The sequence below is a fragment of the Rhincodon typus genome, chromosome 21 (assembly GCF_021869965.1).
Source record: "Rhincodon typus isolate 14 chromosome 21, sRhiTyp1.1, whole genome shotgun sequence".
NCBI classification, from domain to species: domain Eukaryota; kingdom Metazoa; phylum Chordata; class Chondrichthyes; order Orectolobiformes; family Rhincodontidae; genus Rhincodon; species Rhincodon typus.
Window position 1 is genome coordinate 34,750,123 of NC_063352.1, and position 24,270 is coordinate 34,774,392.

The window sequence follows — 24,270 nt, forward strand, 5'->3', positions numbered from 1 at the left end:
GAAGAAAGAAAACTGAATTCAATAAGTAACCGGGAAAGATTAGATTTCGGTCATTATGTCAATATCATTCTTGTCCATTGACAGAGCCCATTCCAGGACTTCAGCATGAAACCCAGACTGACACTGAGGCACTAATATACTTTTTAGAGTTGTTGTCTTTAGGATGAGACGTTAAACTGAAGCTTCTTATGCCATCTCAGGCAAATGTAATATTAATGAAACTGTTGCTGTACTTGGAAAGCTTTAAAATGCTATTTATGCATTTTGGCTCATCTACCAAGAGTAAACATAAGTGAATCAAATATTCTGCTCAACTATGTTTTGGGAATAAAGTACTATCACAAGCTGTGTTTCCCTGCAAAAGATAGCAGATGTTTTCTGTTTATATGTTCCTTTGACGTTATTTGTTTTCAATTATTTTGAAAACTATGTTTTTGTTAAAATTCTTGCTCATTGAAGGAAAGATGCTGGTACTATAAAGGGAGACATCGTCCATTCTGGGCACTATGTGTCAGAAACAAGCATTCTCTAATCAGGTTCGACATGGGGTTAGATACAGAGTAGTGTTTTCAAGCATGCCCAGGCCGAGTGCAGCACAGGTTAAATACAGAGTAAAGCTTGTTCTACACTCAGGTTTTTAATGTATTGGTGCTGATCATCCTGGGACAGTAGAAGGCTATGAGGGCCAGGTTCGTCAGGACATAGTTGAAAACAATACTTCAAGTTGATGAGATAACAAGGTGTAGAACTGGATGAACACAGCAGGCCAAGCAGCATCATAGGAGCAGGAAGGCTGACATTTCGGGCCTAGACCCTTCATAAGGTACTGGAATGTTAGGCTTTATCATAAAGTGATATGAAATTTAAAAACCAATAGATAATGAAAGGCCATATAGAGTCATAGAGTCATAGAGATGTACAGCACAGAAACAGACCCTTCAGTCCAAATCATCCATATTGACCAGATATCCTAAATTAATCTAGTCCCATTTGCTAGCATTTGACCCAAATCCTTCCAAACCCTTCCTATTCATATACCTATTTCTAAATTGTTGTAATTGTACCAGCCTCCACCACTTCCTCTGGCAGTTGATTCCATACATGCACCACCCTCTGCGTGAAGAAGTTGCCTGTCAGGTCCCTTTTAAATCTTTCCCCTTTCCTATGCCCTCTTGTTCTGGACACCCCTACCCTGGGGAAAAGACCTTGACTATTCACCTTATCCATGACCCTCATGATTTTGTAAACATCTTTAAGGTCACATCTTTAAGCCTCTGACACTCCAGAGAAAATAGCTCCAGCCTCTTCAGCCTCTCCTTATAGCTGAAACCCTCCAACCCTAGCAACATTCTTCTGAAACAAAAAATAGAAGTTGCTGGAAAAGCTCAGCAGGTCTAGCAGCATCTGAGAAGAAAAAATCAGAGTTAACATTTTGGGTCCAGTGACCCTTCCTCAGAACTGTTCTTTTTTGTTTTAACATTATTCTTTTCTGAACCCTTTCACGTTTAACAACATCTTTCCGATAGCAAGCAGATCAGAACTGAAGGCAGTATTCCAAAAGTGGCCTAACTGATGTCCTGTACAGCTGAAACATCGCTCCCAACTCCTGCAATCAATGCACTGACCAATAAAGGCAAGCTTATCGAACGCGTTCTTCACTACTCTGTCTACCTGTGACTCCACTTTCAAGGAACTATGAATGTGCACGCCAAGGTCCCTTTGTTCAGCAATGCTCCCCAGGACTCTATAATTAAGTACATAAATCCTGCCCTGATTTGCCCTACCAAAATGTAACACCTCAAATTTATCTAGATTAAACTCTATCTGTCACTCTTCAGCCCATTGGCCCATCTGATCAAGGTCCCGTTGTGCTCTGAAGTAAGCTTCTTCGCTGTCCACTACACCACCAATTTTGATGTCAGCCACAAATTTACAAACCATACCTCCTATGTTCACATCCAAATCATTTATATAAATGATGAAAAGCAAAGGACCCAGCACCGATCCTTGTGGCACACTGTTGGTCACAGGCTTCCAGTCTGAAAAGCAACCCTCCGCCATCACCCTCTGTCTCTTACTACCTGGTCAATTTTGTATCGAAATGGCTAGTTCTCCCTGTATTCCATGTGATCTAACCTTGTTAATCAGTCTAGCATGCGGAACCTTGTTGAATGCTTTACTGAAGTCCATATAGGCAACGCCCACCACTCTGCCTTCTCAATCCTCTTTGTTACTTCTTCATAAAACTCAAACAAGTTAGTGAGACACGATTTCCCACATACAAAGCCACATTGGCCACCCCTAATCAGTCCTTGCCTTTCCAAATACATGTAAATTATGTCCCTCAGAATCTCCTCTATCAACGTGCCCACCACTGATGTTAGGCTCACCAATCTATAGTTCCCTGGCTTTTCCTTACCACCTTTCTTAAATAATGGAACTACATTAGCGAACCTGCAGTCTTCCAGCACCTCATCTGTGGCTATTGATGATACAAATATCTCAGCAAGGAGCCCAGCAATCACTTTCCTAGGTTCCCACAAAGGTCTAGCGTACACCTGATCTAGTCCCAGGGATTTATCCACCTTTATGCATTTTAAGATGTTCAGCAGTTCCTCCTCCATAATATGGACACTTTCAAGGTATCACTATTATAAAACCTTAATGAAACATCACAATAGGAAGGATATTAAGGCTTCAAGGATATGACACAGATACATTCAAATGTGACATTTAAAATTATATTTTAAAGGAAGATGAATGAAAAATCATTCTTTTCATTTGAAAAATATAGGTTATGGAGCACAACAATAAACATGTTTCCAATTACGCAAGGATGGAACAGGATAGATAGAATCAGGCTGTATACAACTGCTGAGGGATCAAGTATGAGAAACCACAATATGTATGGTACAAAAAATAAAAGACTCAGACAGAAGGCAGGATAAAATTCCTCACACAGAGTTGTGAAGTTGTTCACATAAAACTTTCAAGGAGGGGGTCAATTAATGAATGAAACCCTGGCTAATTTTCCAATGGACTCTTTGGATATTCCCTCCTCCCCAGGTTACTTGCCAGGGAGTTATCTAAGGGTTAGTAACATTGTAATTTACAGCCATGAACTTGGCACAGTTCTGCTGTGCTCCCTCTCTTTTGTTTCTAATCTTTCATTGCTTTCCTCTCCCATTGACAATTGCTGCAAAACCAGGACAAGCAGCTATTTATGCTGAAATCACTGAGAGGCTGGAATTTCAATATTCAACCTCACCCACTTTCATGGAAAATTGCAACTCATTCTCAAAAATAATACATTGAATCAATCAGTGAAGGAGTGGAATTCGTGAAAGGCAGAGTTTGGAGAAAGGGAGTGTAGCTCTACAATAAATTACAGAGAAGGACAGATTAGGCCATTGAGGAATTTAAAAAAAAGCAAGATTGAGAATTTTAAACTTGTGGCAGACACTAAGGTCAACGATAAGAAGAAGAATTGTATCCATAGAGTTCCTACAGTGTGAAAACAGGCTCTTTGGCCCAACTGATCCTCAGAGCATCCCACCCAGACTCATCCCCCTATCCCTGAACACTACGGGCAAGTTAGCTTAGCTAATCCACACACCTTTGGACTGTGGGAAGAAACCAGAGCACCCCGAGGAATATGCAAACTCCCCACAGTCAATTGCCTGAGGGTGGAATCGAACCTAGGCTCCTGGTGTTGTGAGGCAGCAGCAGTGCTAACCACTGAGCCACCGTGCCGCCCAATTGGACAGGCGTGCTATCATAAAGTTCTTGGTATTCCCCAGCAGAAGCCAGGTATGCCTGTGTCCTGCAAACCGCGGCTTTCAGGTTTGGCTTGGAGCCATGAATCCACTATTATTTCCAAAGAATTTGAGCTGGGGCAATAAAAATGCCTTCAATAAAGATGTAACACAGCAGGAAAGACGAACTCTCGCAGGTGTCTGATGGAAGACAGGTGTTTGTAAGCAGCAAGCACTTTCTCTCATGGTGATGACTGGTTTGGTCAGAGCCTCTCAACTGTTTAAGGATCCTTCTTCACCTGTCCTTTTAAGGGCTGCTTCCTGCTTAATCGTTTCTTGTTCGTTTGAAAGGTTGTCACCCTGCCTGTTTATTTCAAAACCCCCTTCCCCTCCCCCTTTTCTGATGAAGGCTCTAGGCCCGAAACGTCAGCCTCTCTGCTCCTATGATGCTGCTTGGCTTGCTGTGTTCATCCAGCCCTGCACCTTGTTGTCTCTTGCAGGATCAGGGCCGGTTCTGGTGCCATCTCGCGGTGATTGCGAGAAAGGCCGCAGCTTGCTGCTTAGCAACGGTTGTCGTGACACGCGCCTGCGCCGCGTAAGGCGGGAACAGGCGGCATTCCGACCTAGGGCAGACGGCCTAGTCTCGGGCAATGCTGCCGGCTCCGCAGGCAAGAAGGTATTTCTCTTCTGCTTACTAGTTTTCGCAAATTGCACGGCGTTATGTTCACCGTTGTGTTTCTATAGTGCGCTTTCTATCCTCAGGAGGCCCAAAATGTTTCGCAAAGTGAAATAGTTCTGAAGTATTATAATTTAAAGAACGCGGTAACTAATTTGTACCCAGCAAAATAGCAGTTTGTTATTGACAAGACAGTATGTTAATTCATGGAATATATATTGGCCAGGACAATAAGGAGAACTGAAACAAACATACAGGATGCTGGAGAAACTCAGCAGGTGCCAGCAGCGTTGCAGAGAGAAACAGTTTGGAATCAGACAGGACTCATGGGGCGCGGGGGGGGAATAGAGAGTGTAAAAAAAGTGGAGACCAAACAGAATATGGTCAGTTTCTGAAATTATGGACAGTACCTAAGGTAGACAATTGACTGTGCGTAAGTAATTTTGAGTTTAGCAAGCAACAATTTAAATGTGTTAGCTAAATGTATTCAGAAAGTTGTGATGGATGGTTTTTCGGATTGGAGGCTTGTTACCGGCGGTGTTCCATAGGGATTAGTGCTGGGTCCACTTTTGTTTCATTTATATAAATGATGTAGATGAAAATATAGAAGGCATGATTAGAAAGTTTGCAGGTGCCACCAAGATTGGTGGTATAGTGGACAGTGCACAAAGTTATCTAGGATTACAGAGAGATCTTGATCAATTGGGACAATGGTGACGGATGGAGTTTAATTTGGATAAATGTGAGGTATTGCATTTTGGTAAAACAAACAAGGGCAGGACTTATACAATTAAAAGTTGGGCCTTGGGTAGTGTTGTAGAACAGAGAGACCTAAGAGTTCAGGTACATAATTCTTTGAAGTTTGCATCACGTATGGATAGAGTGGATAAGAAGGCATTTAGCATGCTTGCCTTCATTGCTTAGACCTTTTGAGTATAGGGGTTGGGACATTATTTTCAGGTTATACAGCACGTTGATGAGGCCTGTTCTGGAGTACTGTGTCCAGTTCTAGAAGGATATTATTAAGCTGGAGAGGGCTCAGAAGAGATTCATCAGGATGTTGCTGGGAATGGAGGGTTTGAGTTTTATAATGAGAGGCTGGATAAGTGGAGATTTTTTTACACTGGAGCATAGGAGGTTGAGGGGTGACCTTATAGAGGTTTATAAAGTAATGAGAGGAATAGATAAGGTGAATAGCAGGTATCTTTTCCCTATTATGTGTGATTTCAAGATGAGGGGGCATATTTTTAAAGTGACACATACTGGTTCATGTGTGGAATGAACTTCCAGAGGAAGTAGTGGATGTGGGTGCAATTACAATGTTTAAAAAACATTTGGATAAGTACATGAATAAGAAATGTTTGGAGGGATATTGGCCAAGTGCAGGCAGGTGGGACTAGTTTAGTTTTGGGTTATGGTCAGCATGGAGTAGTTGGACTGAAGGGTCTGTTTCCCTGCAGTATGTCTCTATATAAGAAAAGAATGCAATCTATGACAGTGAAGAGCTGTTCACTGATACTAGAAGAGAATTAGATGGTTGTCTAAGGGAGTGTTAATCTCAGTAGCATCCTGCTTTCTGTCTAAAGTATTAAGTAACTCTTTCCTTTATCTTCCTCATCATTCCTGGTCCATCTCCCAACAGAAGAAGGCAGCTGCCTGTCTAGCATTGCCACCTGATAAAGTGTGTTACTGTCTTCAGGCAATTGTTGTTATACTTTATTTCTAGACGCTGGCAATTTACCGTATATCAATTACCTCCCTCCTTTACCATCTCTCTGCTTAAGGTCATTCTTTGGTTCATTCTGAACTTGTCTTGATAAGTGGTTGAAGAGAACACCAGATGATGTCTTGACATTAATTCAGGAACGTAGTGACCTCGGTACAGGGCATACAGTTTTTATGAGCTGTGTCGCTATCTTTTCTTGGTTCCTGCCTGTTAATCAATAATATAAAAGCTATTTTCATAAGAATTTTACCCAGTGCAAAAGATACTTAAATACTATTTTGCTGAGGGCCCTAATTTCTTTCATGACTGACCCTCCAATAGTGTGGTGCTCCCTTATCACTGACTCCGTAACAGTGCAGTGCTCCGTCAGGCTAAGGAATGACGTGATGTCATTGAAGTGTACACGATTGTGAAGGAACATGACAGTTTCGGTATTGGCATATTTTGTACCTGAGCTGGGATATCTAAAACGCTGGAAGCATAGCTTTGGAATAAGGGGTCAGTCACTTAGTACTGAAATATTGAGAAAATTCTTCACTTTGTGGGTTATGTCTTTTTAGAATGTATTGTGTACTGAAACATATTTTTGTCTCTTAGAATAGTGAATGTGGGGAGTAGGAAAGAAGGTTCAGTTGAAATAGAAATCAATCATGATCTTACCAATTAAACTAGTTTTCTTATTTCTTCTGTTCTTAGGTATGTGTTGTTCTAAATGTGAACACAGTCCCCTGTTTTATATGCAATTTAATATAATATCCCAAGGCTTGAATGTAAATACATTGCACCAATACGTTCATGTTTAAATTGTTTGGTGATTGGCTTTGCCTTTTTTTTTACTGAGGTATCTGTTGGTTGGATGTTTTACAGGCTTTCCTCACTATTGGTTGAAGCCATTAAGGAGTGTACAGAGGAAGAGAGAAAGCTTGAAGATGAGCTAAAGAGTTATCGTAAGCTTCTGAAACCCTGGTACAACAATCCCAATTTGTTTCATTTCTATTACACAGAATATGTACTCTCTTATTGTCCTTCTCTTGCTAAGAATAGAATGTACTTTATCTGAAACATGTTGCCTTTTCTGATAGTTATGCACACTCACACACCGTGAATACATTGCTGCTGATCTTTTCAACACATGTATCCCGAAGTGAAGATGTTTTTATTTTCCACACATCAGAGTTCAAAAGAGTACAATTATTTCATATGTAACTTTAGCAATGAACTTGATGTAGGTATAGAGTGGAAAACAATGCTTTACTCTAAAGCCCTTTTTGCACTAAGTGTAGTGTGCAGAGAAATTTTAGACCAATCCATGTTTAATTTGTGGAGGCAATGGTTAGACCTCATCTTGAATCAAATTTCAGTGCCCTCCTGTTTCAGACATATGTACAGTTATTAATCTTCAAGCAGAACGTTAGTGCCCAAAACAGATCAATCCGTTTAGATAATTAAAGGCAAACTTTTTTCTAGAATATCATGTTTGTCATTAAAGCTTTATTGATGTTTATTCTCAGGAATCCCAGAGCTGAAGAGAAACCAGCAAAGAATGGAGCCTCTTCCAGCAAGACAGGTTTGCCTGACTGAATTTTTCAAAGGAGTGAGGAACTCATATTCCAAGAACTTGAAACTTCCATCTCAAGAGACTGACTTTGGTCTATGTACCACATTTTTCTGCTTTGTCAATATCTGCCCTCAGCTAGTTGCTTCTTAACAGAATTTTCTGTTACTTTTAATTTGTAGAAATTTAAAGAATTTTTTTTCATGAATTCTACCTCCTCGTTGTCCTTCCTTAAAACCTTCAGAAGCACAAAGTGTTTTGGTAAATATTGTGGATGTACTGAACACTTGTGGTGTAAGCAGTGCCTTAGTTTTCTGTATAATCTCCTTGAACTTGTGATCTGTGCATCTGATGTACTGTATGTTTTATTTTGTACAGAGCTAAACAGGAGCAGGCCATTCAGGTCCTTGAGCTTAATCCATTACAACACATGAACAAGGTCTTTGGCCCAACCAGTTCATATTAGTGGTTATCCATAAGCAGTATCCTAATCACATATGCACTCTGTTCCCACGTTCCTTCATCCTCCTGTTTTTTTTTTCAGCCACCTATCAAGCCAAGTCTAATTCAGTCACAGACTCTGGTAATGCAGTCTGCAGCCTGAGAGTTCTGTTTCCAGCAGAGACTATTTGCATGTGTCTGGTTTGTTTACTGGTCTCAGATGATTGCTATTTTCCTTTTTCTCTTTAGAAGCATGATTTTGTTTGCATTGTGATGTGATGAATTAGTTTGCCTAAAACTCGTTGAAGCACTGTCCCTTTTGCATTCACTTGTTAAAATGTGACTTTCAAGTTGATGTTCTTTGTGACACAGCCTCTGCAAAATTTAACAATAATGTTCTCATGATAAAGAGGTTCTCAAATAATGTCTTTTTTTAAAAAGCTTTTTGTTTTGGAGGTAAGCCTGTATCGGGGGCATTTCCAGTGTCTGTTTCAGATACCTCATCCCTGGTTTCATTGGGCTTTTCCTTTAGAGATTTTTCCAACAATGTGGGTTTAATTCCCGCACTGACTGAGGTTACCATGAAGGACTCTCCTTCTCGCCACGTTTGAGTTGTGGTGACCCTGGGGTAAAATCACCGCCAGTTGTGTCTCTGTAATGTGAGAGCAGCCATATTATCCATTAAGGTTCATGGTGACTTTACCTTTACCAACTGATGTAAGTGGCTATGTTTAAACTTCTTTGTCTAAACATGGTGCCCTATTCTGGAACAAGAATTATATAACTCTTAACCACCACGATCTATCAAAGGCTCGCGGGGCTGCTTGACTCATGGTTTGTAACACAGCCTAGCAACATGCAGCTGCTCTTATAGAGCTGGAATTCTTTGTTTTTAAACTCTTTGTCGTCATCTTCCTTTTACCCCTGTTTCACTAACACACGCATGTCTTGTATGAAATAAAAGCCAAAACAAAAACAGTGATGCTGTAAATCCGAATCAAAAACAGAAATTGCTGGAAAAGCTCAGCAGGTCTGGCAGCATCTTTGTTCTCTCCACAGATGCTGCCAAACATGCTGAGCTTTTCCAGCAATTTCTGTTTTTGCTTGTGACGTGCATGTCTTGAGGCATCACTGTGGGCAATTTACTTTCCGAAACGTATCATAAATTCTTGATCTCTTTATAGCACAAAATGCGTGAAACAAATTTTCCCCACCAGCAATGGTGATGGGCAGTAGATCCTGAGAATCACTGGTCTCTTGACTAATACAGTGGATTAACAAGCCGGAGTTTAAAACTGCAGAATGGGAGCTGAATTCTGACCTCGATTCACTTTGTTTTCTGTTCTAGAGCCTGGTCCTCATTTTGAGGAATTGCAGGAGCTGGAGTTGTTGAATAGAACTCTGGCCAAAGCTCTACGAATTCGACAAACCTATCAAAACATGTTTGGGATGAAGCAGATCCAAGCACACCCCTCTGAAGACAGCACAAATGATGCAGGATATGGCAATGTCAAACAATCACAGGCATCCAACAACGGAGATAAACCTTTAGAGGACGTTTTGCCAAGGACACTATGGTCAAATAGCAAGAAAAAGGTAGCTGGTGCCAATGTGAACAATATTTGTAGTAAAGTGACTGCACCAGTGTGTAAGGATAGGTACTTATCAAGCCATTTAGCAGTTGGAACTGCTGGGAAGAGAGTTACAACACATGCTGTCCCATGTAGGAAACCAGGATCTTATGCATTGAAGCTCCCATATAAAACCAAGCAGGAAGCGAAGAGAAAGTCTATGTCATCAGCTGTGGGGAAATTAGCTCGAGGCTCCTTGCATGCTCCAAGCCAAGTTAAAACTGCTGCTATACAACAAACAAAACAATCTGCCTCTGTTGACAGGGTGGGAAACACAGCTCAACAAAGTAGGCTCTGGTCCTTGAAAACCATTCCAAGAACAATCGTATCTCATAATGTACTGATCCCGGAAGATACAGACATTATTCAAAGAACAGTCACACCACACAGCATACAGATTTCTGCATATACAGACACTGCTCCCACAATGACATCCCCTGTCATGAGCCAGCAGAGGGCCAATTGTATTAATGAGACTGTGCCTTTGAGTGCTTCTGAAGGGAACATGCTCCAAAATGAAAGCTCTTCCATGGAGAAATTCAAATTATTCACCCTTCAAGGAAGTGGGTAAGAGGATCATAAATTTACCTTCGTTTGTGCTTTTTTTTCTAAGCCAGCATTTGTCTACATGGTTCCTTGAGGTTTAATATTATTTATTTCGGCAGCAAGCATCAAATATCTTGTCTTTTTTTTTGATGTGCTGTATTTTACATTTATCTAATTAATGCATTTGCATTGAAGATGTGAATAAGGTAAAGTACCTGAACTGAAGACAAGAAGTAAATATAATGGGACTGAATAATATGGGTTGACTGTGTGAATCTGTTTTAATTCCCTCCACAAGACTTCAGCAAGCCAAATTCCCCATTCTTTGTTTTAACTTCTGATTGCAGGCTTTTCGAACTGATGGCAGTAATATGAGATAAAGTTCTGAATGAAGGCTAGCTCTCTTGTTGGGTCCAATCCCAGTGCATTATCTAATGTGCATTCAATGAGATCCCTATCTTCCTCCCTAGCTTAGAGTGGTTATGAGATGTTGCTTCAAATGCTGCATTGCCTCATCTGCAATGTTCACCAGAAACCAGAGCTTGCAGCTCAGTACCACTAAGCAGGTGGAGTTCTCGATCAGCCGTCAGGGGGTGCTCAATGCCCAGGATTAAGATGATCTATAATTAATCCTAGAGGAGTAAAGATTTAAATTAAAAAAGGTTGTGCAAAAGAATCGTTATTTATCTATAACTTTGATTTTTCAAGGTGTAATTCCAGTGTTAATGTTGTTGTCAGCATCTAGTTATATAGACCAGCTCCTTTCAATGTTCTGAGAAAAGAAATGAATGTGAGACTCTGTCAGTGATTGTGGAAGGTTTCCCAGCCAATTGAGTTTTCTTAAGGGTACAGAGAGAAGTGGAAAGACTTAAGGAGGACATCAGGAGAGAAAGATTGGGATTGCTTAGGGTGGTGCCATAGGGAAGAGTAAAGAGGTGATGAAAAATGTGAGCATTTAAGAACTGAAACATGCAGGAAGAGATTTAAAGAGGAGGTAGCTGAGCAAGGATGGGGCAAGGTTATGGAGGGACAAGTTGAAAATTTAGTATGTTAGATAATAGTGGATGAGTGTAAGTCAGTCAGGAGAAGAAAATGGGGAACTTGGATTTACTGTAAATTCCATTGTGAATAGCTAAGTTCTGATTGATCTTGGCTTGAATAATTAACAGTTTTCCATTGTTTACCAAATTGAGATGTTGACGGACTTTGAACTATAAATCATTCTTGATTCTTCACAGGTCAACACTGAAACTTCCTTTAGAGTGGAGAAAGCAGCAATGTAGAAATGCACGGTAAGCACAACCTTGGAAGAGGGTTGAAGAAGCTGAATACATGTTTGCCTCAAGGGTAACCTGACGCACATATCCCATCTCCCTTGATTTCAGACATTTTCAGTGTTTTAATGTATTTGTTCTGTTTCACCCATTGACTTTTTTCAGTAATAATAAATGGAACAGAAAGAAGGTACTGTACACAGAGTACTTCTCAACCTCCCCAATATTTCCTGGCTGAGCACATAAGAGTGGTGATCAGCAGGATTCCCCTGCACATCTATACACACACACACCTACTACAACACTATCACGACCACCACCACCCCATGCGTTTTTAGTATGGGTGATGGCCCTTTTCCTTTTCGCTGTTATGCCAAATTGTGAAATTGCCCCTAATCTTCTCTCTCATACCTAGAAGGAGTTCCTCATAGGAATATCCCAACCATGATAATAAATGTTGAGTTTGAAAGAGGTGGGCACAGGCAAACACCTATTATTCATTTTGTTTTTGTTGTCTAGCTTATGGGGACAGGTGTCTACCAGCCAAACTGATGAAATTCAGAAGGCAAGCTTCATGCAAAGAATTCAGTCAGCAGTATCCTTTCACGTTGAAGATCGTGGAATGTGGGTAGATACAATTAACAGGCACAAAATTAAATTGCTCAGAGTTTTTCTATTTTGGTTTTCTGATTTTTTTTTTTGAATATCTGAATTAACGTCAGTGGAAAGAGTTAACACAAGAAGGAATTGCTGATCATGTTGAAAGCTGGATAGTCATCATCGATTTCTGTTTCAGAAAGGTTGATTCCACCACGTTCTATTTCAGGTGACCTAGTTATGAAGGATAGAACTTGAATCTCATCTTTACACACTTAATAAGCTTTTATTTTGAGGTTGGTTGGCTCACCGAGCTGGTTTCTTGTTTCGCAGATGTTTCGTTACCGTGCTGGGTAACATTCTCAGTGCAGCCTCCGATGAAGCGTCGGTGTGTTTTCCCGCCTGGTTTTTAAACGCTGGGGTCTGTTGAGATGCATTGCCTCACTTCCAGTTTTTCTTCGTAGTGGAATGTATACGGGGTCGAGTTCAATCTCAAGATCCTGGGACAGGCTAGGCAGAGACAGGTACGAGATTTCCTAGAAGCCTGGCACTCCACGAAGCATGCTATTAATAAACACATTGAACTCGACCCCGTATACATTCCACTACGAAGGAAAACCAGAAGTGAGGCAATGCATCTCAACAGACCCCAGAGTTTAAAAACCAGGCGGGAAAACACACCGATGCTTTATCGAAGGCTGCACTGAGAATGTTACCCAGCACGGTAACAAAACATCTGCGAAACAAGAAACCAGCATCTGCGAGCCAACCAACCTCAACACCCACAGCCCGAGCTACAAGTCTACTCCAAAACCTTAGAAGCTTTTATTTACAACAGTTCATTTATAAACATGTAACTCCAATCCAATAATTGTGGTCTTAGTTGGATCATGTATATCCCTCTACTTGTGTGACAAATACCTATTAAGTGCCCCATTTGAAAGGGTCATACTTGCCCCACTGTAACACAAGCAGAAACTTTAAAGGAAACTTACCGAGTAAAAAAAATTTCTTGGGAGTGTTGATGCACTTCAACCTCTCCCCATATGTAGTCTCTTCCCTTTTAATAGGGTCTCGACTCCATTTCCAGTTCATGCCCAGTGCCTGAATCCATTCAGTCAAAAGCCAGTGTAATGAAGAGGAACACTTAATAAAACCTTCCAAAACTTTGCTTAACCTCAGAGTGAAGTTCCATTCACAGCTCCCACCTGTAAGTTATGCACAGATTGAAGAACAATTGGACAACGTCCGTGAGCTTTACAAATGTATTGACCAATATATACGCACAGATCCCCTACTCAATTCTTCAGGTATGTCCTTTATAAATTATTTGCAATATATTAAATGTTGACCATAGGAAGAGATGCTTAGATGCCAAGCACAATTTGTACAGAAGGACAAGTTCTCTGAGGAAAGAACGGTTACTTTCCAAAAGACAGAATAGGAGTAACACTCCTAGACTTTATTGGAAACAACAGAATGGAGTCATATTCCAAAGAAAGCCTCCACTGCAAGGTAGTTGATGACAGTGCTGTTCATCTCCAGGGATGTTCATGGTACGCTTTCACTAGCTGGTGTAGGTAGCTTGAAATGGAGAGAAAGTTAGCAGAATTTCTAAATTCCATTGAACATATCTATTGTAGCATTTTTCTTGTATTGAAGAACTAAGGATCAGGACATAAGCAAAGATGAAAGGAGAGAAGAAATATCAAAAAGCAGTTAGTAGGTGAGGCCAGGGCAGAGGCAAAAGGGCCTCAACAGTGTGGCAGTCCCTGTATAGACAGAGTTGGGTAGTGAATATTGATCTGAACACTGAGAATAAAGGAGGAAGGAGGATAAAAAGCTCAGTTAACGAAAAACACGGATCGTCTTAATTTAAAATAGTCAGACAACAATGAATACGATGGAGGGAGAGGGTTGGAACTAGAAACAAGTAAATCAATATATTTGGCAAGTGCCATACTTGATATTTCCAGGAGAGAGAGAGAATGTGTGTGTAGATGTAAATGTAATGTCCACTTTGTCTTTGTTCTGGGATCAAATTGTTTTATTAAATCTGTTACTACACACCTGAAGCAGTTTGGACTTGAACTTGGGCCTCCTTGTCCAGAGGTAGGGACACTACCACTGTGCTACAGGACCCTCTTTTGATTTGCTTTATGTTGATGATTAATACATTTGTACACACGTATCAAACATTCATAACTGTTTTGGAAATCAAATTTTGTATTTGGTAAGATATGCTTCCTATTTTTAATGCAATTTGTATAGTTAGACTTAATTTTACTTGATTTTGAAAGATCAACTTCTGTTTATTTCCAGAACTATTGTTTTAGACAAAGAAATTCTTTGAAAAGTTTGAAGAAATTGGACATTTTTAAATATTCTAAGTCTTCAGCAGCAAGGCAGCTGAATGAAATTGAAAAATAAACTATCAAGAATGTGGTTCATCAAATTGACAACTTCTTCATTAGTTCAAGAATCTATGCTTAATTTGCTTTTTTTTCGTGTTCCTAGTATGTATATATTTTACTTCAGATGTTTTTCATATTTTAAATGCTGTTTATTCTTGTTTGAAATTGAATAAAACATATTCACCTGTTTAATATTTGAATTAAACATTTTGTTTTGGGAAAAAGGCATATCATAGGCCAGTTAAGCCAAAACACTTATTTCCATTTGCAGTCTCGATGGGGCATTGATCTAATAATCTGTGTCTGTTAATAAAATTTCTCAAAAATATTGCTCTCATTCAGTACTAGGATTCCTCTGATAGTGTGTAAAGAAGATAATTAATTGTACTCCTGTTTGTCAAAGGTCCCCTCAGCTGTCAGCGTGAACATGAGAGTCTTCAGATGCTGGAGAGATGCCAAGATACTGTATCAAGCCTCATTCAACAGATTGAGCAGCTCATGGCTGGTGAGTAATTTATCTTTTCACCCAACCAGGAATATCTGCTGTGAATTATATCTTGATTTTGATACTTCATTTGATTCCGGTTACCTCAGGCTGGCTCAGTTATATACATTAAAGGTCTGGAGCAAGTAGAATCCTAGAATGAGTACAGCATAGAAGGAGGTCACTTGGCCTGCCATATTTGTGTCAGCTGTCTTTGACAGCAACTCAGCTAGACTCACTCAACCACAATGCCCGTAGCCCTGTAATTTTTTTTCTATTCCAATAATTATTCCATTTCCTGGTGAATGCCTCGTTTGAGTCTGTTTAGAAAAAAAATATCTCAGGCAGTGCATTCAAAATCCTAATCATGTGCTGTGTTAAATAAAACATTTTCCTTGTCTGTCTATGGTTCTTTTACCATCACCTTAAATTTTTGTCTTCTGGGTCTTGACCTTACTGACAATGGATATTGTCTATCATATCTATTTTGTCCAGGTACCTCTTGATTTTGAACACCCCAGCAATCTTCTCTTAGTCTTCTCTAAGGCAAACTCCAGTCCTAGCTTCTCCATCCTGTTTACATATCTGAAGACTTTGTCTCTGGTACCCTTGTAATAAATCTTTTCTGCCTGTCTAAAACGTTATAACCTTCTTAAAGTTCTGTGCCCAGAGTTGTGTAGTGTTTTATAGAGGTTTGCCATACCTATGCTTTTGTATTTTATGTTTCTATTTAAAATCCCAGGATCCTGTATTCCTTATTACTTACTCATCCTGCCCTGCCTTAACAATTTGAATCCATGTACCCCCATATCCTGCTTCTCTTGGATTCTCTTTGGAATTGCTATTATTTGGTCATTCCTGCTGTGAGAGTATCACTTGCAAGACATATATTTGTTCTCCTTGAGCAGGTGGTAGCGTTATTGAATTGCCACTGTGCACGTGCTATAGGTGCACCAATAGTGCAATTAAGGAGATGGTTCCAGGCTTTTGACAAAGTAGCAGAGAAGGAATAGTATTTTGTTCAAAGTCAGGATGATATGTGGTTTGGAGGGAGTTTTGGAGGTGGTGATGTTGCTGTGGTCCTTCTAGGTGGCAGAGACCACTGGTTTAAGAAGACGCTATAGAAGGAGAATTGTATCCTTCATATTGTCTCTCCATCATTTTTGGTATCAAAATGGATCAGTTCAGACTCCTCTATATTACTTTTTATCTACCACATATCTGTCAATTCTACAGTCTGGCTGTCTTAAATAAGACAATCACTAACTCTCTTCACAGTCCACAGATCTTGAAGTTTGTATCATCAACATATTTTGAAATTGGGCCCTGCACACCCAAGTCAAGGTCATTAATGCGGATAAAGAAAAACAATGGCAGCAATACAGGTCCCTAGGAATTTGTGTATATATGTTCCTCCAGTACAAATAGCCATATATTACCACCCTTTGTGTGACACAGCCAGTTTTTTTCAGTCATGCTTTCATTGTTCCCTTTGTTTCATTGACTTTAACTTTGCTGGTAACACTTTTATCTAGCACGTTATCAAATGCCTTTAAAAACCGAAAGAACTGCGGATGCTGTAAATCAGAAACAAAAATCGAAGTTGCTGGAAAAGCTCAGCAGGTCTGGCGGCACCTGTGAAGAGAAATCAGAGTTAACGTTTCAAGCCTTGTGACCCTTCCTCAGAACTGATGGTAGGCAGGAAAATGTCAGTTTATATGCAGAAGATAGGGTTGGGGGAGGGTGTAAGGAGTAAATGATAGGTAAATGACAGACAAAGGACTGGATAACAATCTGGCTAGGAGGGTGAATAGCTGTTAATGGAGACTGTTAGTGGCTAACAATGGGTTGTGTGTAACAGCAGACTATGTGATAATAGCAGATTATCCCCACCTATCGTTTACTCCTCACCCGTCCCCACCCTATCTTCTTCACATAAACTGCCATTTTCCCAGCTATCATCAGCTCTGAGGAAGGGTCACTTGACCTGAAATGTGAACTCTGATTTTCTCTCCACAGATGCTGCCAGACTTGCTGAGCTCTTCCAGCAAACTGTATTTTTCTTATTTACAGCATCTGCATTTCTTTTGGCTGTCATATGTATCGCCAGCCTTTCTTGTTTCTCATCTTTATCAATTCCTAGCCAGCCAATGTCTCAACTAAAGTGTCTTTTCATTGTTACAATACTGTTGACAAACTAAATTTGTTATTGTCTGCTGGGGAACAGTAACTTTTTATACATAAAATAAAGTTTGAAATCCCAGGAATACAGTAAAAGAATAAAGCCACAAGGTTGCACAGTTTTTCCAACGTTAGAGAAGCAAACAATCTACTAAACAAGTTATACTCTAACATCCTGAATTAGCCAGAGTATGTATGATTTAACAGAAAATACGTGGTCAAATATCTCAGAGTACAGATATAGAGGCAGTTAAGACCGATTCCACTGACTTCTTAGCAACATAGTTTCTCCCCCACCCCACCAGCTGACATTACTGATATGGTGGGTGATATAATCTCACTAAGACACTGTCTCTTCTACAAGGGTTTCCAATTCTTCATTTCCAAAGATTAGCTTCTGAAATTCCTTGAAAATTCTTATGTCACTTATTTCTTAATGACTGCTCATGGGCTGTTACTTTCTTCCCCCAAAGTTGCACACCACCGAATTCCCTTGACTGCACTCCAGCACCTTATCCAAGGCACAATGCCAGCTCTTTGGCAGACAACAAGCTTCCCTATGCTAACATTACCCTGAGGGTTCCAATATTTCTCAGCTGCACCAAGCACATGTTGCTTGTGGCTTCCTTTAACCCCACTTTCAGCTGCTCTGGATTATCAGGACTACTTGTGAGCTCCAACGCCAACTATTTGAATCTAATGCCTCCCAGGGCTTCTGTGACCTCTGACTGTCCAGAGCCTGTTACAGCTGTACACTTCCAGTTAAGCCTCTTCTACCGCTGCTGATCATCACCCAGTCCCATCTTATCTTTTCCTGCTGCCACTGGTCTCATTGATGGATTTTCATGCCATCACGATTACACAGACCCTCCATTCTGAGGATGACAGAACCCTCCCCCAGTTTACAGTTGCTAAGAAGAATCGGGAACAAAATCGGAAATTGCAGAAAAGCATCTGTAGAGAGAAATTGCAGTTAACATTTCGGGTTGATGTCAGAACTGATGAAGGGTCATTCAACCTGAAATGTTAACTTAGATTTCTCTCCACAGGTTCTGCCAGACCAGTTCTTTTGGTTTTTATTAAGAATCAGGAATGCTGGGCTGAGCATGTGTGGCCTGTCCTGCTTTACGCACATAGTGGAAAAGAAGGACAGAATTGTCATCAGTTCCTGCCCATAAAGAAAATGTAAGTTTGGATTTCTCAACTATGTTACTCCCCTGCAAGTTTAGATCAGGCATAAATCTGTTAAAGCATCTGGTGCAAGGGGCTCAATTGGTTGGCTGGCTGGTTTGAAATGCAAAGGGATGCCAACAACAAGTGTTCAATTACTGCCCCAGCTGAGATTACCATGAAGGACTCTCCTCCTTAACCTTAGCCCTTACCTGAGGTGTGGTGACCCTGGGGTTAAGCCACCACCAGTCTTATCTCTCTAATGAGAGAGCAGCTGTATGGTCTGATAAGACTATGGGGATTTTACTATTACCTTTGCATCAATCAAGTCATCTTTCACAATGTCAACCAAATAGTGATTGACATTGAGCAGATCTACTAGGAGACACATTGCAAGCAATCCTAACTTTCTCCCAGTTGGTATTCACCCAGAATGCAATTACCTTGGCTAAAATATGCATGATCAGAAATATCATAATGACGATTCCCATCCGAGATTAAGGTCTGCAATTCCACAGTTTGTGAGTTAATTGAGCATTGCCCAAGTACTGTGACAGGATTTGCCTTGGTCTGTCTGGTTTTATCACATTTTGGAAGGTATTTATCCACCAGAGCTGCCTAGTGTTTCCCATGTCATCATTTGACTGTCTGTGTTTTATCTGACAATAGCTGAAACTTTTTGGATGAAGTTTGGGGACTGCTGGACAGTCAACTTCAAAAAATGCAAATGTTTTGGCAGCAAGTCCGCACCCCTCCTATTCTACTCCACACTGCAGGAGCTGAAGGAGATGGAGGCCCTCCGGTTTCAAGTACGTACTCTCCAAAGACAGATTCAGATTCAAAAGGTAATTTCTATTGGAACTACTGTACATATTTGCAATATTAAAACAGAGTATTTCAATGAAAGAGATTCACAATTACTCTTGTTGCTTCTGTCTCCAACGAAAGTACCCAAGAAATTTTCCTGGTTATTTTCTTGCTACCTGATTAATGTATTACAGTGTGAAATAGTGAGCAACTTTGGTTATGATCTTTTTGAGCCAGTTAAAGAAACAAAGTCTTGTGTTTATGAAATGCCTTTCATGGTTAAAAGAAATGCCATGTGCTTTACAGCCAACAATATACTTTTAAAACGTAGTTACTGGAAACACTGCAGTGCATTTGACAACAGCATAATGAACAGTTCACTTGTTTTTGTCATTGAAGGTTAAATATAAGCGAGGACGCAGCAACATTCTGCATAACAAAGTCTTGTTAATAACAACAAATCCAAATAACCAGTTATTTTGCTTCTTAGTGACATTTGTGGAGGGATGAACAGTAGCCAAGACCCCTAATCTTCAATGCTTTTTAGGTTTTTCCATGTTTTCAACAGGAGATGAAGCCTTGCTCCAACTTCTGTCTTAAAATTACCCTCTGAGACAATATTTCATGAGTGGGTCAGCTCGAATTGTATCTTGTGGACTATGTGCTGAGCTATGTCTTTACTCCAGTGAGAGTTCTACTCACTGAAACACATTATCATGACATCTTTCACTGGATCACTTTACTGCTCTGCTTTTTCTGTGCTATTGAAGAATGATTGATTGATTGCTGTGTCGAGAAATGAATTATTTGTTCTCATTATGCAGAGTAATTCGAGGGTGTTATCACAAAACAAGAAAAATATCATCTTTCTGTTACTTCATGATCTTTGTTATAATGGTTTAATTCATGAGTATAGGAACCAGATTTTACTATGGCCCTTTATGCAGTGCTTGAATTAGTGTCAGATTAACTCATTCTTGTTCACAAGAAAACAATGTATTTCTTTCTTTGCCAAAAATAAGAACAGAGCATCTCTCCAAATCCAAATAACAGCAGAATAGTTCAGGTATTTCTATTGTGCCTGTTTAGATGGGGAAGTATGTTTCCATTATGTACTGAGGCACAGAGACTGCTGAGACCGGGGTTCTACCTTAGTTGAGGATATATGCTGGCATACTTTGAATCAGATCCAAATCCCACTCCAGGTCACTGTGTCTGGAGAATACTGCAGAAGGCAACTAGGAACTGAATTGACTAAGTTGTGATGCTTACCAGAATGAAATAATCAGCATGGGTCAGGAGTGGGACGATAGTGAGTTTGTAGTAATGTACATCCCTCTAGATGTGAGTATATAAACTGAATGTAAATCAGATTTACAGTTGGGAACTGACTGTTGCTGACTTTTGTTTCTCTTCAGGCTATGGCAGAAGAGCTGCTTCCCATTCTATTTTCCTCCATGCCTTCAGAGCAATCCATTTACCACCTTTATCGAGCGGTGTACTCTCAGCTTTGTGAAGGAGGAGAGCAATTTCCTGCCTTGGTGCGGGATAACATACCTGAGTGACTGAAGCAACTGATGCAGCCAACCAAAATTGTGACAAAGATCCAGGCCTACAAGATGCTTCAAATATTTCAGAATAATTTGATAAGAATTTGTCTGGAGAAGCACAAAGGGTTTCATACAGATCGGTCATCTCCATCACCACCATGACCATCCATACTCAGCCCAATCAAAGTGTCCACATTAAGTGCTACCTGTAAGGACTCTCTGTGAAATGAATATGGCCAACTTTACTCACTTCTGTAGAGAAGAAGACCCAGAATTAGCACCTGATGGGCAATCTCTCTGAGAAGGAATGGTGGATTATTTGGTATGAGAAATGGAAAACTATTAGACAGATGCATTGTTCAGAGCTGGAGATATTATATCAGGGCTGTACACTGCATCTAGCCTGTGCTGTACCTGCCTTGGGGCTGTTTTATGCTGCCATTTAGTGTCCCTTTCCAGCATTAACATTGTTTATACTGATATACAGCAATATACTTTTTTGTATTATGCATATACAGAACACAAAATCTGTACTTCTTTTGCTAGTTGAATGAAAAAATATCAGTGATTGCAGAGTTTAGATTTGTGTAGCTATTAAAAATCACCAAATGTATTCCCTGAATATATGTTTATAAAGGAGAGCTGTCATTGACCACCTCATGTCAAATTCTCCCATCTAGAGGGACTGCTTTGTTGCTCACTTTTCATCTAAGAATATTCTGATTGAATTGGTTCCCAGAAACAAATACAGTGTCAACTTTCCAAATCAGTGAGCCTGGATGGTGTGGTGATATAGGAATATTGGTGTCAGTTTCCTTTTCGAGATCCACTTGATTGGGAAAATGCATGAGTTACAGGATAGATTTAGAGATGTAAGAAATCTTTGGTGTGAAACTTGGGTAATTAACTGAATTCTAATATAAGGATGACAAAGGGAGACTGGTGAAGTGAGCAGATCATTGGACCTGAAAGTTAGTGCAGAGAAATGTGAAATCAGGGAGGTGATGCCCTAGTAGTAATATTGCCAGACTGTTAATCTGGGGTCCATCCAGGTTCAAATCCCATCATGCCAGATGGTTATAGAGTCATAGCGATGTAAAGCAGGAAACAGATCCTTCAGTCCAATTCATCCATGCTGACCAGATATTCTAAATTATTCTCATCCCATTTGCCAGCATTTGGCCCATATCGCTCCGAACCATTCCTATTCTTGTACCAATCCAGATGCCTTTTAAATGTGGTAATTGTACCAGTCTCCACCGCTTTCCTCTGGCAGTTCATTCCCTACACACACTAATGTTTGAATTGAATAAAAATCTGGAACTAAGAGACAAATGATGACTGTGCTAATTGTCAGAAACACCATCCCATTCATTAAATGTTCTTTAGAGAAGGAAACTGCTTAGCCAGCAGTGCCCACATTCCCATGAACAAATAAAAAGCAGTAGCATGACAGTAAACACAGAGAGCCCAAAATTTTTGTTTCCCACTGTCATGTGAAAAGCAGCTAATAAGAGGTTGGTCAGGGAGGTAGAGTTAATTTAGTCATGCCAGATCCAATTTCTAAAAGGTTTAGCATGTTTTCCAATCTAATTGATTTTTTTTCACAAAGTAACAAGGTCAATGAAGGGAATGCAATGGATGTTATCTATGAATTTTAAGAAAGAACTGCACAGAAATTTGATTAACAGAAGTGAGGCTTGTGAAATATGAGAGTCAGTGTCAGGTTCGATAAAGCATTAGCTTAAGCACGGAGAACAGTAATGTGGCAAATTGATATTTTTCAGAATGAAGGATGGTAGACAGTGGTGTTCCCTGAGAGTCAAAACTAAGATCACTGCTTTTGTGCTTGCTATATAATATAAATATACATTTTTAATTTATATCCTAATTATTTGGATATTGGAAAATAAAAGAAAATCCTTTTATCAATGATGCTTAACTTGGAGTGGCAAACAATGAGGATGTTAATAATTGACTGCAACAGGCCATATAGATATGAAAGCAGAATGAACACACAAGTAGCAAATTAAATTTGATATAAAGAAGTGCAAGGTGACGCACTTTAGCAGAAGGAGTAGGGAGAAATAACATAGACTTAATGGCACAATTCCAGAAACAAAGGGACCTCTGGGTAAATGTGCACAAACTTTCAAATGTGTAAGGACATTTGAAAGAGCAATCAGCATAGCATTTATGAGCTTGGAATCATAAACAGATATTGAATACAATGTCAGGAAGTTATGCTGAGCAATTATGAAATCTGAGTATTATAACCACTTCTGGTCACCACACTTTAGGAAGGATGTGAGAATTCTTAAGGGTGCAAAGGAGATTTGCCACAATAGTTCCAGGGATGCAGCAGTTTAGCTGTAAAGTTAGGATGGAGAAACTGGAGCTGTTGGAAGAAAAATCAAATAGAGGTATGCATGGTTATGACTGGTTAGATAAGTATATAAAGTTGTTCACAATTATGCTATCAGTATCAGGAAGATAATCCATTATCAAAAGGAAATTAAGGCATTTGAAAATAAATTTGCAGTCTTATGGAGATAATGAATATATTGGACTAACTGGATTATTCTAGAGAATTACTATGGATTTGATAGGCTATATGGCCTCCTGCTGTTTTATTATGACTTTAAAGGGGCTTAGGAACAGAGATCATGGAAGGGGCCATGACGAGTTATAATGCTGCCTTTTTCAAAAAGAGCAAAAAAAATGTGTACAGGATCCTTGGCTTGATTTAATAAAAGCCTAGAGTACAAAAGCAGGAAGTTACGATAAACTTTTATAAATCACTGGTTTGACTTCAAGTAATTAATTGTGTCCAATTCTGAGCACCACCTTTTTATGACTTGAGTCAAGTCCTTGGAGTCACTGCAGAAGAGATTTACTGGCTGATATTAGGATCAAGGATTTTTAATGGTGACATTAGAGAAGTTAGACATGTTCCCCTTAGACCTGACCTGGTTAGGGGAGATTTAATGGAGGTGTTGAAACCAAGGATTTTGATAGGAGAAACTGTTTCCAGTGGTATAGAGGTCAGAAATTTCTAAAGGGGACAAAAGGAGGTTATGGTGTTGGGAGGGATATACATTGTCCACTGCCTGAAATTATGGTGAAAATAGGTTCAGTAATTCAAGAAATGATTGGATATACATTTGAAAAACAAAGATATGCAGGGCTGAGGTTAGGAAAAACAAGAGATCGGACTAATCTAACTGCTCTTTCTACAGCTGGGACAGGTTCAACAGGCTGAAGGGTCTTCAATTCTGTTTCCCTTTCTGATTACAGCTTGAAAATTGCTGCCTGTGTATCTATTATTTTGTGAGACTGTATGGATCGATTTCCTGTTCTTTGTTTTGCCGGCCAAGGTCAGAAGTCGCACAACATCAGGTTATAGTCCAGCAGGTTTATTTGGGATCACAAGTTTTCAAAGAACAATACAGCACAGGCTCAG

General features: G+C 39.8%; 1 protein-coding gene across 6 annotated transcripts; it reads left to right on the forward strand.

Annotated features, from left to right (window-relative positions):
* The first annotated feature begins 4,319 nt into the window (after positions 1-4,319).
* Positions 4,320-22,749, forward strand: LOC109924040. Of its 6 annotated transcripts, none has more exons than XM_048609827.1 (10): positions 4,320-4,431; positions 7,025-7,123; positions 7,669-7,724; positions 9,502-10,351; positions 11,569-11,622; positions 12,124-12,199; positions 13,391-13,511; positions 15,019-15,120; positions 19,120-19,295; positions 20,676-22,749. In XM_048609827.1, exons 1-10 carry the CDS (start codon positions 4,406-4,408, stop codon positions 20,820-20,822), a joined length of 1,707 nt encoding a protein of 568 aa, XP_048465784.1. In that variant the 5' UTR covers positions 4,320-4,405; the 3' UTR covers positions 20,823-22,749. The 6 variants fall into 6 exon arrangements, with proteins under 6 accessions (XP_048465784.1, XP_048465786.1, XP_048465789.1 ...); XM_048609829.1 differs by having other exon boundaries at positions 4,393-4,431; positions 7,025-7,104; positions 7,669-7,973; XM_048609832.1 differs by having other exon boundaries at positions 4,393-4,431; positions 7,025-7,104; positions 7,669-7,751.
* Positions 22,750-24,270: the final 1,521 nt, after the last annotated feature.